The 17874-nt window shown below is 40.1% G+C and overlaps 1 protein-coding gene across 3 annotated transcripts; it reads right to left on the bottom strand.

Moving 5' to 3' along the window:
• Window positions 1–1193: 1193 nt before the first annotated feature.
• MED20 (mediator complex subunit 20) lies at window positions 1194–17010 on the bottom strand. 3 transcript variants are annotated; one of them, XM_089514629.1, is made up of 4 exons: window positions 16851–17010; window positions 12555–12709; window positions 4612–4865; window positions 1194–1533 (listed from the first exon to the last, which is right to left on the bottom strand). In XM_089514629.1, exons 1-4 carry the CDS (start codon window positions 16862–16864, stop codon window positions 1318–1320), a joined length of 639 nt encoding a protein of 212 aa, XP_089370755.1. In that variant the 5' UTR covers window positions 16865–17010; the 3' UTR covers window positions 1194–1317. The 3 variants fall into 3 exon arrangements, with proteins under 3 accessions (XP_089370755.1, XP_089370754.1, XP_089370753.1); XM_089514628.1 differs by lacking the exon at window positions 12555–12709 and having other exon boundaries at window positions 4612–4860; window positions 16851–16912; XM_089514627.1 differs by lacking the exon at window positions 16851–17010 and having other exon boundaries at window positions 4612–4860; window positions 12555–12636.
• Window positions 17011–17874: the final 864 nt, after the last annotated feature.

Raw genomic sequence — 17874 nt, 5'->3', positions numbered from 1 at the left:
GCAAAGTATCCTTCCAAAACCACTTTCCGTACAAATTTTGTCACAAACATGTCAGTGTTAAGAGAACAGGGATGTTTCAACAAATATTAAGATATGCCATGGATGGCAAGCAGCACCCCTGCTAATGCTAATGTAACTACATGTACCATGTTCCAAAGCTGTATAGTCATCTCCAAGTGAATAGGTAAAGAAGTACCAATGGCTAATCTAATATAGAAAATTGGCGGGCCCGTTTTCTGAGCTTATGATCTCATCTAACTACTGTTGGGAGTTCTGGGCTGATGTTCACAGGGTGATGCCAAGCTCAGATTTACACAAGCACATCAGCAGAAAGGGAGAAGTTACCATAAGCCTGAGTAATATAACCCATTCAACAATAAATTCTTTATCAAAATTTAGCCTCCAAAATGAAGTAGAGAAGACCTAAGTTAGAGCCAGCACATTGGCTTTGCAACTGCAGGAGCAAAAGGGGAAAAAACTGCACAAATAACTTTTATGACACAGAAACATACAGTAAGAGATTCCTCAGCCAATGACATAATTAATATTTTTTTATAACTCGCAAAGTTACATTTTATATACTTTTAGGCTTCATCTGAGAAAAATGCTGCTGTCATAGTAATTTGATTGAAGTTTGGTTTTGTACAGATTTTGAAGGCAGAGGATTAAAACTAGACTTCAATGATATTATCCTTAAGCTCAAGGATGTTAATCTTCTCAACAGCTTTATGAAGATAGTGGAAAGCCAAGAACTTAAACACTGGTAACAGAATTCTCTGTTGCTGTGTGTTTGCTTCAATAACATGCACTACAGTACATTTCTTATCCAAAGGATAAAATGACCATAATTTGAGAACACATTTTGTTAATAGGTATCACCTACAGAAATGATGATATGAAAATAAATCTCTTTTAATAAAAGTTATATTAAAATATTTTCATATTATTAAACAGAAACCCCAAGTTCACTCATAGCCAACTGAGGAAATCCAAAGCCTATCCTGCCACTTGCACACAATTCCACTTATTTTCTTCAAGATGATAATTTTTCTTCAGTTTCCACTCTGTTGCAAGACTGTTGCTTGAAGAATCTAAGGCAAATCACTGAAATAGCAGGCCACATATGCCAATATCACTGAGGCCGCCCTGCCACCCTGAGAGTCAGAGATGAGCCAGAATTAATACTACTTACAATGGAGACAGACTGTTTTAATGGGAAACAACTGCAACATGGAGCGCCAGACTGCAACTGCTACTTCAACAGACCGACTAGTCAACAGTGTGGTTGCTCACATGAAGAAAGCCCTTATAGATTCCTCATCTGATCCCTGCAATAGGCACCTGCTGCTGCTTGCGGATCTTGTTGAAGAGTTCCATGTATTGTACCATCGTATCACCTGGGCTGTAGATGCTGTCGTGCTTATTGCCAAACACAGAAGGGATTCCAGGGGCATGATTTCCCATGAAGCTTTGCATGAACTCCATTAGCAGGTTCCAACAGTCATTGGCCACCACACATGGACAGTATTCCACCTGGCAACAGACAAAGAAGCTTGAAAACATAGATCTAACAATAGTTCTACAGGAAGCAATATTTACATCCTGTCTACTTTAACAGCATAGTATTTAGGAGTATCGAAGAGCTTATCCTTTTTAGAAGACAGGGTGGAAGGAGATATTGTACTTGCTAGCTGGACGAATCAAAAAGACAGCTGGGGGGAAATTGAGATGGTGAGCCTAGAAACACCAAGGTAGTTGAGAACATTCAAGTAGTTGCTCTCACATTCTAGCTATGTTTCAACTTTAGAGTAAAGCTTATCACTGGAATATTAGAGTATGTTCCAAAAGTAAGAGTAAATGATGAAAAATGACTTTTTTGCAGGACAGGGTTCAAAATACAGTATGTGTGAATGTGATAAAATACTCCTCCCTTTCTGACATACAGTGGGCCCTTGGTATCTACTGGGCTTTGATTCCAGGACCCCTTTGGATACCAAAATTTGCAGATGTTCAAGTACTGTTAAATACAATGGCATAGTAAAATGCTAACCCTTATATAAATTGGCAAAATTAAAGTTTGCTATTTGGAATTTATATATTTTAAAAATATTTTAAATCCATGGATGGTTGAATCTGTGGATAGGAAGGGCTGACTATACAGCAAATATTTCAAACTTTCATATATCAGCATAAGACTAAAATCAGCTGTAGGCACAAAATGCTTGATTAAATAAAACCTTATAATAATTATTTCTGGATGCTGATCAAGTCCAAGCTTTGACAAGTGTTGGTGGTGGGAAGGAGGGAAGGGATGGCTGCAAAGTTGAGGGTTTGCTAACAAGGATACCTCTGTTTACTGTTCACACTTGGCAGATGGAGGGACAGCTGTCAGCTGATTAAAGAGAACTATAGAATATGGGAATGGAAGTAGTGATGAAAGAAGCAGGCAACCCATGTCCCTTTAAAAACTGCATGAAAAAGCCCTCATTCCCTCTTGGGATAATGAGTGGGTAATTTTACTGTTAAAAGCTAAGGTAGGCCCACTTACTTTCCATTTGAAAAAAAGAAAAAAAGACCTCTTCTTGACTTAAAATGCCCCCTAAAATGGGTGAAACTGTATCCTCCAATGCATGTGGGCTTTTCCAGTAAAAAGATTTTTAAAAATAAGGTTTGGAGGGAAGTGTGGCTCACTCAGGTCCAACATGTAGTGTGTGTGACCTCCAGATGTGGGGCTATTATCCATTCGTGTTCTACAATATGTAATGCTCACATTACTAATAAAATGAGTCAACAAGTGAATATTAGCCAGGAATATGGATGTATCAGTCTTTTAGCTGTAGAGCCTTTGATTGAGATGCTACTTCAAAGCTCACAAGAGCAACTTTGCCCATATCATTTTGGGTGGTGTTGACATTTGGAACAGAGGTAGTGGTAGGTTTGTGAATGCTGTGTTTCTGCCCAGAATAGGCTAACCACTCTATATTAAGCTTTCTGTAGGCACTGAATTAGGTCTCCTTAGAAGCCAAAACCATACCCAGAAATTAGCACAGTTTTTAGATAGCTGTTTGAGAATTACATTTTCTCAAGCACATTTTGATGAGTTATGATTCAGACTCAATTGTGTTCATTAGGAAATTTCATAAACGAACAAAATTAGGCCTTTGGGAGAATGTTTAAAAAGTTACTGGTTTGCCAATACAAAGTTCCATTAAAACATTGTAAAAAATTAGTTTTTTCAAAATGAAAACATTATGAAAAGCTCATTATTTTCATATACCATACAGAAGTATCCAAATATAATAGTGCAAATCCAGTTTTGTTACATGCAAGAAAAACTGCAAAGTGTATTTTTTGTGTTCAAATTACCAAAGAGTATAGGAACAGTTTATATTGATATGTAAATTCTTTAAAACCATGCATTTTTTCATTACCAAGACCAATGCCAAAGACGAAGTGGTCCCAGGGGCTTTATTTAGTGGGCCAACCATGTTTTTGTGTTAGTGACCATTCCCACCTTACCTACTTCCCCAGTACTGTGGAATTACTCCACTTCTAGGTAAGTGTGGGAAACAAAGGTAGTAATCAAAGGGCACCTGATAGAAGGATTATTATTTATTTTAAGGAGTGAAGACTGGCAGCAGTGGCTGCCTGACAGTGCCACTCACTAACACCAAGCCTGCCTATTTACACGTCAGCCACAACAAGTATTAAGACTCTTCATTGCTTAAGCAGTTCTGTCACATCAGTGACTTCAACCTGTTGACTGTCTCTATCCCATGAACAATGCTGGACAGAATTGCTCATTCACAGAGTTTTCACTTTCCTCATCCACAACACATATACTAAAAAATATATCTTCAGCTTCCTCTTAAAAACTTGTAGCCTACAAAATACGGCTATAGTATTAATGTGCAGGAACTGCTGCTAAGAAAGGATCAGTTTTCTTTAAGCCTACCTGTGGGTTCTTTGCTTGTACTAAAGCCATAATTATCAACAGAGATAAAGACCTTGAGGGGGAAATCAGTCTTGTGTAGGGAGCAAATGAGTACAAGACAACAATTTCCAATTTTGAGATGAGATTTCTTCACTGGAGGGAGGGGGGATCTGAACGACAACATGGGAAATTATTCTGTTTGCCTTCTAAACCCTTGACCAACGTTTGTGCAAGAGCTGTGGATGCATGCTCATCTGTTAGCTCTGAGTAAGTTGGGCATCTGGGTTACTTAGCAAAGAACATTTTTCTATTTTAAGGCCTGTCAGAGGACAATATTTTTAAATTGTGAGAATTATTTCTAAATTTGCGCCTATACTGCCATTGCTGACATCGTTAGTTTTAGAAGGATGCATAATAACTGGAAGCCTCTTTACATTTTGGTAACACTGCAGCAACGTTGACTTGTAATATTTATACATAACTTAAAAAATTAATCAAAACACAAGTTATTCTTTTAACAACAAGCAACACTAGCAAGTTAATTTGTTACTTAGTAATTTTAAAATATACTTGTAAAAAGTACCATTTCAAGCATCTTAACACCTGGGCCATAATACATCACTGCACACCTTGGCAGTAACTTTTCTGTCACTGTCATATTTTAAAGGTATTCTTACCTCCACAGATATTCCACGAGCGCTGGGTCCCATAGTAACAGTGCCAACTTTTATCAAGAAATCACAGTACTGGTACCGGGTACCCCGGCTCTCTATCTTATTTGCTTTGGCATTTTGAAAGAAGCCTTTTAGTTTCACCATAAGGACGTCAAAGTTGGCATCTGCTATGAGGCAGGGGCCATTTTCAAAGAGAGCGAAACAGCTGAGGGGATATTCAGAATTGTGCATCACGTACATCAGCTTGGCAGTCTGCCCTGAAACAAGAGCAGCATTATTATCACTTCAAGAAGGATATTCCTTCCCTCTTATATGCTTTAAAATGAAACATCTGTTACATCTTTCTTTGTTGTTTTAGTTTCTAACCATTGATTCCATGACAGAATCTCTTATGTTATTCATTAAAGATTGACGCTGCACTGACTGCATAAGTTCTGAATAAGCAAAACATAAATAATTTTACTTAACTAAAGGAACCACTGTTCTAAGATAAATTAACATTTTCCCATTTTAGAGTGTATCCTTCAAATAGCAACTATGACTTAACTAATGCACCACATGGAAGAAGACTGAACAATATTGTTGCACAAGATGGAGGAAAGTGGATGGTTATAAATTATGAAGTATGGATAGAAGTAAATTATTTTGGTTATGCACATAACATTCTATATTTTCTTGCAATATCCCTCTCCCAGAAAAGACAAGCAATGGGAATTTCTCTAAGGTATTGGTATTAGATCACTAACTCTGTGCAATTAAATACTAATTAAGTGGAGCAACAAGAATAATTGTTGTAACAGGTTTCAAGAAAATGTACTTCAAAGTTAGCCTACCAAGATAAGCACACTCCTTATTTCTCATATCTAGGGACCTTTGGAGATCTGTGTATAGAAAGCAAAGGCAGGGTACAGAAGAGACTGAACTCCTACCCTCACTCCCACCTGGCTGGCTGGATTATGAAATTAGCATTTTGATTCTCCAGAAACACCAGATGCATATGCAGGTTATTCTGCTGGGTGAGTTCTCTCTTCTCACTCTCCTTCCCCTCCCCCACTTTTCAAAAACAGTTATTGCCTGACAAGCTTCCAAAATCCTATCAGCCAAGGTGAACATAATGAAGCTGTTAAAAAATGAGGAAGATGAGGGCTTTGCTCTGTCCCACTACCCTCTCAGGCGTGTTTGGTGGGAAGAAGAGAAAGGGTCTTTTCAGTGGCTGCTCCCAAGCTCTGGAACTCTCTCCCTAGGGAGGCCTGGATGGCTCCATCGCTGCTGTCCTTATGGTGGCAGGTAAAGATGTTTTTATGCCATCAGTCTTTTGCATGACATGGATGCTGTTTTATAAACTTTAAATTTTTAATAATGTAATGTTTTAATTGTTTAATTGTTTTTAAACTTGTATTTTGCCTGTTTTATAGTGTTTTAACTTGGACTATTTTAGATTTGTTAGCTGCCTTGAGTCCCTGTACTGGAACGAAGGCAGGATATAAATAAACTTAATAATAATAATAATAATAATAATAATAATAATAATTTGCATGCCAGACTTTTATCTCATCCAACTGAAATTAATTCTATAGACCATAAAACCTCCCTATTAATTAATTAATTGCATTTATATCCTGCCTTTCTCCCAAAAATGAAACTCAAGGCAGCTAACAGTTACCATATTTTAAAAAACAACAATTAAAAACCAAAAGATAAGCTATTTCATGTAATTTATGGAAGCACATGGTAAAATAGGTAAGTCTTAAAGGTGCCACATGATTCTCCCCTTCCTTCCCTCCTTTTTTATATTACTACCATGGCTATCTCTTAGAATATTAAAAGAGAAATACATTAAAAGACCCAATTAAAATAAATAAAAATAAAATCTAAAAACAAATCCCTGAAATACTGGATCTGATTTGATAACAAGCTTCATCTTCCACAGCCATTCGGTTCCCACAACCAATTACAGTCGTTGACAAAATTGCTTTTTGGGGGAGGTTCAGCCCTTAATTTGATGCGAAAAGGGATGCTGGGACATTGATAAATTCTGTTTCCTTATGATCATGTCCAGGGACCCATAGAGGGTTGTGTGCAGAATGCAAAGGCAGGGAACAGTCAAAAGGAAGAGGAGTGGCTAAATCTGAGTAAGAAGCCATAAAAGCTTGACCATATACAGAGTGTGTGCAGGGATGTGCAGTTTTTAAAATTAAGTTGAATGTTTTGAAATATTTTGCCCCAAAATGTCCCCCCAACAGTTACTGAGGAGATTCTGCATCTCAGGACAAAGATGTCTGACACCATTCCAATATTCCATCCACAAATAACTAGTGGAGAGGAATGCATCTGTATTTGACTATGCTACAGGATCAAATATGGTGGTTATCTCAGCCTTAGTGATTAGCAAAATTATGGCCTTTACAGTTTGCAGTTCCTCTCCCTGCCCTGGTTCCTAAGCTACTTTGGATCTTATTTTTAATGAGACATGGACTCCAGACTCTTGACCTTAAAACATTCTGATGAGCCACTTTCCAACTTTGGTTGGCACTGCAACCTTGGCTAATTTCTACATGAGATCAGCCCATGTCTTAAGCTCCCACTCTGCTTCTTCAAATGCTCTCCTTCTACACATCCATCAGATTCTCCTGCTCCATAGGCCACACATTTCCCTTTATAACTCTTCTGTCTACTGGCAACAACTTTTTCTTAATTTTCCTCTTGATTTGTAACCACTGAAACTTGTTTCTCTTGATCCATTATGCCCCTTCCTGCCCTGGCACTCTTTTCCTGTGTAATCTTCCTCTTTTCATGCTTCTTCTTTAATTTTACACACTGTAGCTTTCATATTCCCAAGCAAAAATGAAAATGGTAAACATAATACAGCAGAGGAATAGCCTTTCCTACGAAACCACTCCACTGTTTGGAGATAAAGGCAAGAATTTTGTGGGTGCATCACACTGCAGTAATTATGCCAGGGTGGTGGCAGGCAGGAAAAGGCAGTACAACAGTTGCAGTCAAGCAAGAAACATATTGGAGAACGGGCTCCTTGCAACCACCAGATCTGTCTACCTTTCCATGCCACTGCTGCACAACTTTGGGAAAAGCGCAACTGCTAGAGTAGTGTGCCTATATGAGATTATGACCAAAGGTAGCTGGGGGAGGGGGGGCAGCCAGAAAGAGAGCAATATGTCACTGAAGAAATGCCTATCTCCTATAAATTATGGCTTACATTCTGATTTATTTTATTTATTTTTTACAATAGGGCTTTCAGTAGAAAGAAGCCTACATTTTAGATGTGATTCTAGTGATGTCTACACAGACAAGAGTTGCAGCTTTATGTACATTCACTTTAGTTCAGTAAAGAGCAAAGGCATGACTGTGTAAAGTCAAGCTCACAACCCTATCCGAGCAATGATCTGTACAACTTTTATATTTACACTCTGATTACCTCCTCCTTTTTGGGCTGCATCTCCCTCCTGTGAGTCCTTTGTCTCACTCAGAGATAGAGGCCCATAATTCATAATGCAGCAATATTGTTCCCTGATTCATCCCGGCTAAGATAAAGACATTTGGACAGTCCACATCTGTACAACCTTGATAAGCAACTATAGACATTTTTCCATGTAGATTGTCTATTAACCCAAGCACAGCTAATAAATCTTACAAATAATCCAGTAAAATAAATAGTATTTTATTTAAAAAAAAACAGTCTCCAGAACACCTGAGCATCAGCTATACTGGCTGGGGCTTCTGAGAGCTGAAGTCAAAAGCATTTGGAAGATCAAAGGCTGAGAACCACTGATGTAAAAATTCTCAGCTGCTGAAGCATGCAAACCAAGATACAGGAAAATGAGGGTGAACAACTGAGAAGCCAAAGAGAAGAGCTTTGATAGAAAGCATCTGATGTTGTTTGTATGGAATACAATTATAAAAGTTTTTTTCTCTATGTCTTGGCTTGGTCCGTGAACTTAGTTAGGAATGCTAACTTAAGTTAGGTTGGTTAAACCTAGGGCAAGAATGTATATGATCTATCACCGAGTCAACCCCCCCAACTTCTGCAGACTTGTTTATCTAGAGAAGAGCTGGACAAAATATTGCCCTCCAAATATTGTTGGCCTGTAACTTCCAGCATTGCTCACCACTGAATATGCTAGGTAGGGCTGCAGGAATGGGAAGCAACTTCTTATCTAGAGTTTTTAAATTGATATTATAAGGAACCCTACCATTCTTAGGATGTTTAATAAGACATTCCTCAATGGGAAGATCGGTAATGTTGAACAAGCTTCTTTGGAAGAAAACTCGTCCAGGTCAGGACTGATTTTTCCCAACACTGTACTGCATGTCCCCAACCTGGTGTCTTACAGACATTTCAGACTACTTTATGCATAAGTAGCTATCATCTTGGGGTTGTTTTCAAAGATGGCAAATAGCTCAGTGTATTTAGCCATTATCTTAGAGAGCATAGCTTCCTTTGTCCATTTAACAGCCAGTCATTCCTATGAGGGGGTTACCTCCAACTTTTGATATCCTTTGATCTGATCTTAATTTCACATCCCATTTTATAAACAGCACTATGATGACACAGGAAATTATGGCTTAATATGCCAGGCACAAGAACAAAACTCAAAATTCCCAGTCCAATAAACCATGGTTTGTTGCACTGACATTCAAACTAGTTTTCTAAAATACAGGTACTTTCTTCAGGAAAAGGTTTAACAGCCATACTAATGATGCACACACTCCACTGTTGCGGCACAATGAAACAAACTTTAAATGTTTCTTTTTTATCTTATCTTAAAGAAACTGTCTTTCTCAGGTGTGATGAAGAAAGAAAATATGCATTAATTCAGTCAATACAACAGTTTCTGGGTTGAGGATTCCAAGGAAGACATGCCTTTATAACTGGGCTTTAAGTTTTATACACAGGACTTTAAAGAAATATGCCTCCTGACTATTTCTGCAGAGAAGATTTCTCTTTTCAATACTTGTATATATACAACATGATACTGTGCATTTACTAAAAAGGAAACATCAGAACTTTGGAAAGTTATTTTTGGATTGTAGCTCCCACAATACCTCATCAATATAGCCATACTGTCTGGGTGATTCTGGTGTCTCAGTTCAAAAATATAATTTTTCAACCTCTGGTGAACTCTCACTGTGTTCACTTCAGCTCCTCCCAGCTCTAGTGTTCTGCTCTTTTTATCCACATTTTTAACTTGTTCAGGAAAATTCAGGAGTGGAGAAATGATCCAGTAAGTATTTTTTAAACGCAGAAACAGATATGTATATTATGTCAACATATCCCCATAAAATTAAGAAACCAGAGATTCACAGATACGAGGTTAATAAAATGCCCAAACTCACTGCTGACCTCTAGAAGTTAGAAGTCACTAAGGAGAAAATTGCAAAAAATACATACATGTCTGTGTACATGCAATCCAGAATGCCAAGCTCCCCCAGCCATTTACACTGAATATACTGAAAGGTATGAATTCACTTCAGAACAGCAATCAACTTTCTAGTACAATGATCTCACTGTGATTTCAACTATTTCTGTGAATTTCAATTCTTAGTAGTCTACAATCCCAGTAACAGAAAATAGTAAAGACCTGGAACAACTATTGAGGAAAGGAAGAAAGTGAAAAAGCAAGTTTACAGCTGAACATTAAGAAAACAAAATTAATGACCACAGATTATTTACTCAACTTTAAAATGGAAAATGAAGATACTGAAGCAGTTATAAATATCTGCAGCTACCAATCAAAATGAAAATTAATAAAAAAACCCAGAAGACGAGGACTTGGAAATACAGCTATGAAGGAACTAGATATGATCCTCCAGTGTAAAGATGCATCACTTAATATCAAAATTAGGATTGGACATGCCACAGTATTTCTAATTTCTATGTATGGCTGTGAAATCTGAACAGTGAAGAAAGCTGATAGGAAGAAAATCAACTCATTTGAATGTGCTCCTGGAGCAAAGTACTATGGAAACCATGGACTGCTAGAAGACAAATAAAGGGGTCCTGATACAAATCAAGTGTGAACTCTCCTTAGAAGCCAAAATTATTAAACACGTTGGACATATGACTCATTAGAAAAGTCAATAATGCTTAGTAAAGTGGGAAGCAGTAAGAAAAGAGGAGCAGTTGATTACAGGACAATAGATTCAGGTCCAAAATGCACTGCAGAAATAATCCAGTTTGATATCGCTCTAACTGCCATGGCTCAATGCTAGGGAATTGTGGGAGATGTGATTTTTGTGAGGCATTTAGCCTTCTCTGCCAGGGATAGCTGTGGTGCCACAATACACTACAGATCCCAGGGTTTCCTAGCATTGAGCAAGGGCAGTTACAGTGGCCTCAAACTGGACTATTTCTGCAATGTGTTTTGGAGGTCAGTCAAAGAAGCCACAGTCCTGAGTTTGCATGACCTGAGCAGTACTGTTGAGGACAGGATGGGAGATCTCTTGTTCATAGGGTTGCCATAAGCCAACATGGTGGCAATTAATAACAATTACTGGAGGACACCACTGATATGATTATTTGCTCCCACTCATTCATAGAATCTGAATTAATGGCTAAGAGTTTAATATATAACTTGACATATTCTTATACTAAATACATTATGAACCACATTTTAGTATGACATATTTTTCTCTCTTATATGTTCAGGCTTGTACAGACAACATGTCCACACTCCATCTTCAGCGGTTGCCCAACCCTGTTTTAAACGAAGTACACGAAAGTATTGCAGCATGCCCTATCTGAAAAAAAGCTTTTGCTCCTAAGAGTACAAGTAGGGGTAATGAATCTTCTATGACTGCTTCTGCCTTCTGTAGTATTTACATGTATTTATATTACTATCATCTAAACTGTGTGTCTTGATTAAATGGGATAGCCTTTTAGTTGATAAGGTTTTAAATTCATTTGATCTAATGGATCAACTACATGTTCCAGCACTCTGGATGAATGTTTCACTTCCTAAGATTTATACCACATTGAAGAGACGTATTAATGCAAAAAGGAAGTCCCCACTAACAAGTATACAGCTCCATGCACATTTACCTGGAAATAAGTACCATTAAACCTATTGGGTCTTACCTCTGAGTAAACAGGCATAGGATCAGACTTCTAAATAGATTCCCTATATGAAGTAATAAATCAGTTTTACATAATCAAGTATGCTATTTTTTTGTAGTATTACTCACTTATGTGAAAGTACACTGTTACTGTGATACAATATAATATGGACATTAATGGCCTATAATGTATTTTTTAAGCTCACCTTTTCTTCAGCTAATTATTTCACATTTAGTAGATGAAAATGAAATTAATCCAGAGTCATACAACAAAGGATTCTTCCTCAAATGTTCACATCAGCATGATGCCAATTTTGTGGGCAATGAAGGGGCTGCAGGAAAATATAGCCACCCTTATGTTTGTAGATTTGTGTAACCTGACATCCTCCACACTAACCCTTATCCACCAGAGCAAATTCAAATTACATACTAGATACAATATCCTCAATAATGGATTTGATAAAATCCAATTTCCAGAGAATTCATACACAAAGCTATAATAATAATTAATAATTTGTTTTATTTATATACCGCTATTCCAAAGATCATAGCGGTGAACAGCAATTAAGCTAATTAGCAAGTAAGCTAATTTGCCCCCAACAGTCTGGGTACTCATTTTAGCTCCCTCCTCGGAAGGATGCAAGCCTGAGTCGAGCTAGGGCCCTTTTGCTGGTCTTGAACTCGCAACCTTGTGGTTTTGAGTGAATGGCTGCAGTACAGGCATTTAACCACTGCGCCACCAGGGCTCCTTTTTCCACCAGGGCTCCTATTTCCTTAAAGCATGTAAACGCAGAGTTTCTCTCACAAATCACCCATTATTACGTTTGCTTGAAGGATCTGAATGCAACAGTTATGGCACAAAACTGAATGTTTACCTTGATTGCCCATTGTGGAGGCTGCAGTGTGGTATGTTTCGCAGTCAACACAGAACGTTCCTTGCTTCTCTGCTCCAAGTAGTTCCAGTTTTCTTGTTAAGATTTCAACTGTTTGAGGGACATTCTTCCCCTCCGCTATGGGCATCTGAGACACACTAACAAAAGAGAAACATATTTAATGAAAACAAGTTTCAAATCTACATGTTAAGAATCACAGCCACTTTCCTCTCAATATACTACTGAAGGAAACACAAGTTTGTACAGTGGGCCCTTAGTAATTGTTAGGGTTTGCTTCCAGGACCCCCTGTGGATACCAAAATCTGTGGATGCTCAAGTCCCATTATATATAATTGCATAGTAAAATTATGCCCCTTATATAAAATGGCAAAATCAAGGTTTGCTTTTGAAAATACTTTTTCCAAAATATTTTTCCAAAATATTTTGAAAAAAACATTTTCAAGTTGTGGGTAGTTAAATCCAAGAATATAGAATCTGTGAATACTGTATTACATATTAGCAGAACACGATACATATATTAATTAACATGCACAACACTTTATATAGTAACCTGGGGGGGGGGGCACAAAAAGACAAGTTTCTGTCCCAATAAGAAAGGTCTAATACACATGATGTATTGTCATTGTGACAGAAATAGTTGAAATCACAGTGAGAACATTGTACTAGATTGTACATGATTGCTGTTCTGAAGTGAATTCACACCTTTCAGTATATTCAATGTAAATGGCTGGGGAAGCTTGGCATTCCGGATTGCATGTACCCAAACATGTGTTTAAAATACTGGTTCGTATGTAAACCTGAGCCATGATGTGGCACTATGTCACAAGCAGTCAAGAAACCTCAGCCTCACATGCAATTATCCAATTATTCTTTATTAATTTGAGACAGCTATGGATTTGATATTTCATCCACATGGCAAACTGCAGGTTGTGCCTGCCTAGGAATGTACAGTTAGAAACCAGAGTTTGATCCTACCTTCCAATTCTGTTTGCAGGACAAGTACAATCTATAAGGGAAGACTATTGTAACCTCAAACAGGGGTGGTGACTGTTGCTACAGGCAGGAAGGAATCCCTAAATCCAAGGCTTCCCAAGGGCATTTACATCACTATAGCACTATTACTCAGCATCCTATGAAATCCTCAGATTATCAGTTTGATAAAACATTAGAGCTCTCTGGCTGAGAATTCTCAATCTCTCTCTCTCTGGTTTTACTTCGTGAATGAAGATTCAGGAGGGACTCATCCCACGCTTTCTACAAGTGTGTTGATGACTAAAAAGGCCAATCCGAGATAAACAAGTCCGGTTGCAGAAAGCATAGCAGAATGTCTCCTTGGGTGATCTTTCCTGGTTGTGGTTCTTTCTGCCTTGTCGTTTCTCTTTGAGATTCGTTCGGCGTGAGCTTTCAAAAAAGGCTGCAGCATTGTAGATAGTGCATCTCCATGCCTCCTCATGCGAGGCTGGGGCGGACGTTTGTTGGTGATCAGTTTGGTCGAGCCTGAGATGTTGTTTCAGGGAGTCGTTGTATCTCTGCTTTGGGGCACCCCTCTTACGCTGACCCGTGGCGAGTTCACCATAGAGTATTATTTTTGGGAGGCGATGGTCCTCCATCCTAGAAACGTGTCCTGCCCAGCGCAGCTGCGTCCTCAATAGCATGGCTTCAATGCTAGTGATCCCTGCTTGCTCAAGGACAGCAACATTCGTCACATAGTCAGTCCAGTGCTAGCACTTAGGGGAAAAAATAGTAATATAAATAAAATGCTACGTATGTAATGAAATAGGAGCCATCAGCAGTGTTGACAAGCTTTCCAACTTTCGTGTATAAAAGATTGTATTTTCGCTCACATTTCAGCCTGTTGTTGGTAACTGTCCTTGAGTTGATCATAACTCATGGCGACCCCATAGATGAGACTGATGTCCAAAGGATCTCCAAGAACCCCGTCTTCCACTGCTCTGCTCAGATCCTACAAATTCATATCCTCCCTCCCTGATTGAGTCTATCCATCTAGTATGCAGTTAAGAGATGATATAATAGTCCTGTTTAAGCATTTGAAGGGGTGTCATACTGAGGATGGAGCAAGTCTGTTTTCTGCTGCTCCAGAAAATAGTATCCAGAGCAACGGACTCAAACTAGAGGAAAAGAGATTCAGTTCAACATTAGGAGGAACTTCCTGACAGTAAGAGCTGTTCAACAGTGGAACAAACTCCCTTGGAGAGTGGTGGAGTCTACTTCTTTGGAGGTTTTTAAACAGAGGGTGGATGACCATGTCAGGAGTGCTTTGTGAGTTCCTGAATGGCAAGGGTTCGACTGGGCGGCTCTTGGGGTCTCTTCCTACTCTATGATTCTATGTGCTCTTTCTTTCTACATCCCCCCACCTTTCCCACCATTACTGTTTTTCCCAATGATTCATGCCTTTTCATAATGTGTCCAAAGTACAACAGCCTAAGCTTTTTCATCTTGGCTTTCAGGGGGATCTGTTCTAGGACCCATTTGTCTGTCCTTGAGTCTGTCCATGGGATCCCTCAGCATTCTTCTCCAGCGTCACATCTCAAATTTCATTTCCTTCCCATCTTCTTTCTTAACCATCCAGCTCTCACATCCGCTTATGGTAATAGGGAATACAGTGGAACCTCGCCATAGGCAGGCGCGCCATACGCGGCCTTGAGCATACGCGCTCAAGCCGCGGCGCGCACGCGGGGCGGAAGGGGCAGCGTGTTCCATTCAGTTGAATGGGCTGTGCGCCTGTTGCGGAGCGCACGCGCCCGTTGCGCCCCGCGCACCTCCGCGCCGCCGCGCACGAGCCCCATTGTTTACAATGGGGCTCGAGCATAGGCGGAAATTGCTATACGCGGCGGGATCCGGAACGGATCCCCCGCGTATGGCGAGGTTCCACTGTACAATGGTTTGTATGATTCTAACTTTTGTGATCAGTTGTACAGTATATATATTTGTATTTTAAGGATCTTTTCTAGTTCTTTCAGAGCCATTCTCTCCATTCTTAATCCTCTTCTGATTTCCTGGCTGCAGTCCCTGTTCCTATCAGTGTTTGATCTCAGGTAAGAACTCTTTTACTCTTTCAATTTCCTCATTGTCTAGGTTGAATTTATGTAGACCCTCCTCGGTCATTGTTTTTGTTTTCTTTCTGTTCAGCATTAATCCTGCCTTTGCACTTTCTTCCTTAACTTTCCTTGGCATCTTTTTTTAAACTGTCCAGTTCTCACATCCTTACTCCTTAATCCTACTCCTATTCCCCAGCCCTGGTCTGAATCCCCACTCAGCCATGTAAACCCACTGGGTGTCCTTGGCCGAGTCACACTCTCTCAGCCTCAGAAGATGGCAATGGTAGACCCCATCTGAAGAAATTTGCCAAGAAAACTCCATGCATGGTTTGCCTCATTGGTTGCCATAAGCTGGAAATGTTGTGTGAAGGCACACAACTAATAACAATAATAATAAATAGGAGTAACCAGTAATACTTATTAACAGTAATGGCAAAAGACATTTTCAGAATCAGAGTTCTAGAATGAAATCACAACAAATTTGCACTCAAATGTGTGATGCAAAGACCAAAGGTTATTTTTATCCATTACAATATGTTACTTCTTAACCGTCAGAGCTGTTCAAAAGTGGAAGAGGCTCCCTGGGAGTGGAGTCTCCCTCCTTGGAGGTCTTTAAGCAGAGGCTGGATGGCCATCTGTCACTGGGGATGCTTTGACTGAGGGTTCCTGCGTGGCAGAAGGGGGCTGGACTGGGTGGCCCTTGTGTCTCTCCCAACTCTACGATTCTATGATTATTATTATATCCAAGTGCATCTGAGGAAGCAGACTTCAGGGAAACCCCTGCTGCTAATTTCTTTCTTTCAGTTAAGTCTCAAAGGTGCAACAAGATCTCTCTGCATGCTGGTTCCAGAGACTAACACGGCTATACCTTTGAATAATAATAATAATAATAATAATAATAATAAATTTTACTGTATTTATAGCCTGCTCTTTAGAAGTCCTGTCAGACAACAACAACAACAACAACACGTTCTCGAGACAAAACGTGTGGCTTAAATAAGCCAATGCGGCCACATCAGGATGCCCTGCCCATTTAACCCCCACAGACACGCGTCGTGGCACCCTTTCACACGTTACAGTCCGAAACAAACTCCGACTCCCAGAATTCCATAGCCTTTAGGCAGAAAAAGAGTTAACGCGGTGTCAAACCGGGTTATTTCTGCCGTGTGTTTTGGACAATGCGTTCTCAAGGCTATGGCAGCCTCGGGGGCGGTCGTACCAGGTGACACCCATGCTTCCACGGAGAAGGGCGTTGATCCCCGGTGAGGAGGCCGGACGAAGCCTCCACCTTCGCAGGCAGCCGGCCCCAGAGAGGGAAGCCTGAGGAGACCCTCCGAGAAGGACCCAAGAACCGCCGCCGCTGCAGAACCGGACTCTCGCAGAAGGCAACGGGGCGGAAGTGACGTCACCGCGCGAGAAGGCAGAGGGGGTCACAGAAGGCCACGGGGAGGAAGTGACGTCACCGCGCGAGAAGACGGAGGAGGAGGAGGAGGACCCATGTCTCCTCCTGCCACACAGCGCCCCCTGGAGCCCCGAGCCGGTACTGCAGGACTTTAAGGAGGAACCTCCACAAAGGCTCCAAAAGGCACGCGCTGCAGGAACAGTTTTAAGAGCAAAGCCATGCAACTGAGCACTAAACATCTGAGGCAGTGGTCCTCAACCTTGGCTCCTCCAGGCACCCAGAATCCCTGATCATTTGGGCAAGCTAGGCTTTGTCTTCTGGGAGTTGAAGTCCAAAACATTATTAGAGCCAAAGGTTGAGAACCACTGAAGGGGCAGCCATGTGGGCCCTATAGCAAATGCAACAGCATCCAAACAAGGATGCTATTGCATTTGCACAATCACATGTTGCAAGCTTTTGAAGTCACACTGGCTTCTTCATCAGGCAAACAGGAGAAAGAAATTGAAGATGTTAGTCATAGGCCTACATTTTCTGTTTCTGGTCTTAGTTCAGATGGTAGGGAGGGCTATCTCCAGGCTGGCACTTGCCCCCCTCCCCTCCTTTTTGCCCATCCTGTGTGTCTCCTTCCTTGGTGAAGCCAAAAGCTCCTATGTAGATAGAGAACACCGAATTTCTCAAGAAGTCTTCACGTTTTGCATCAGGAAAACTTTAGGTGGTGAAGGGTTAAAGCATGCCAATCAGTCCCAATATTAGGGGGAAAATGACTTCTTCATGGCAGAATGGGGTTGGACTGGATAGCCTTTGTGGTCTCTTCCATTCTATGGGAATTATGATTTATGAG

Source organism: Sceloporus occidentalis, unplaced genomic scaffold (assembly GCF_023333645.1).
Source record: "Sceloporus occidentalis isolate IW3139 unplaced genomic scaffold, rSceOcc1.0.p SCAF_3, whole genome shotgun sequence".
In the NCBI taxonomy this organism is placed as follows: domain Eukaryota; kingdom Metazoa; phylum Chordata; class Lepidosauria; order Squamata; family Phrynosomatidae; genus Sceloporus; species Sceloporus occidentalis.
The sequence above is the reverse complement of the archived record's forward strand: the minus strand, read 5'-3'. Positions and strand labels throughout refer to the sequence as shown.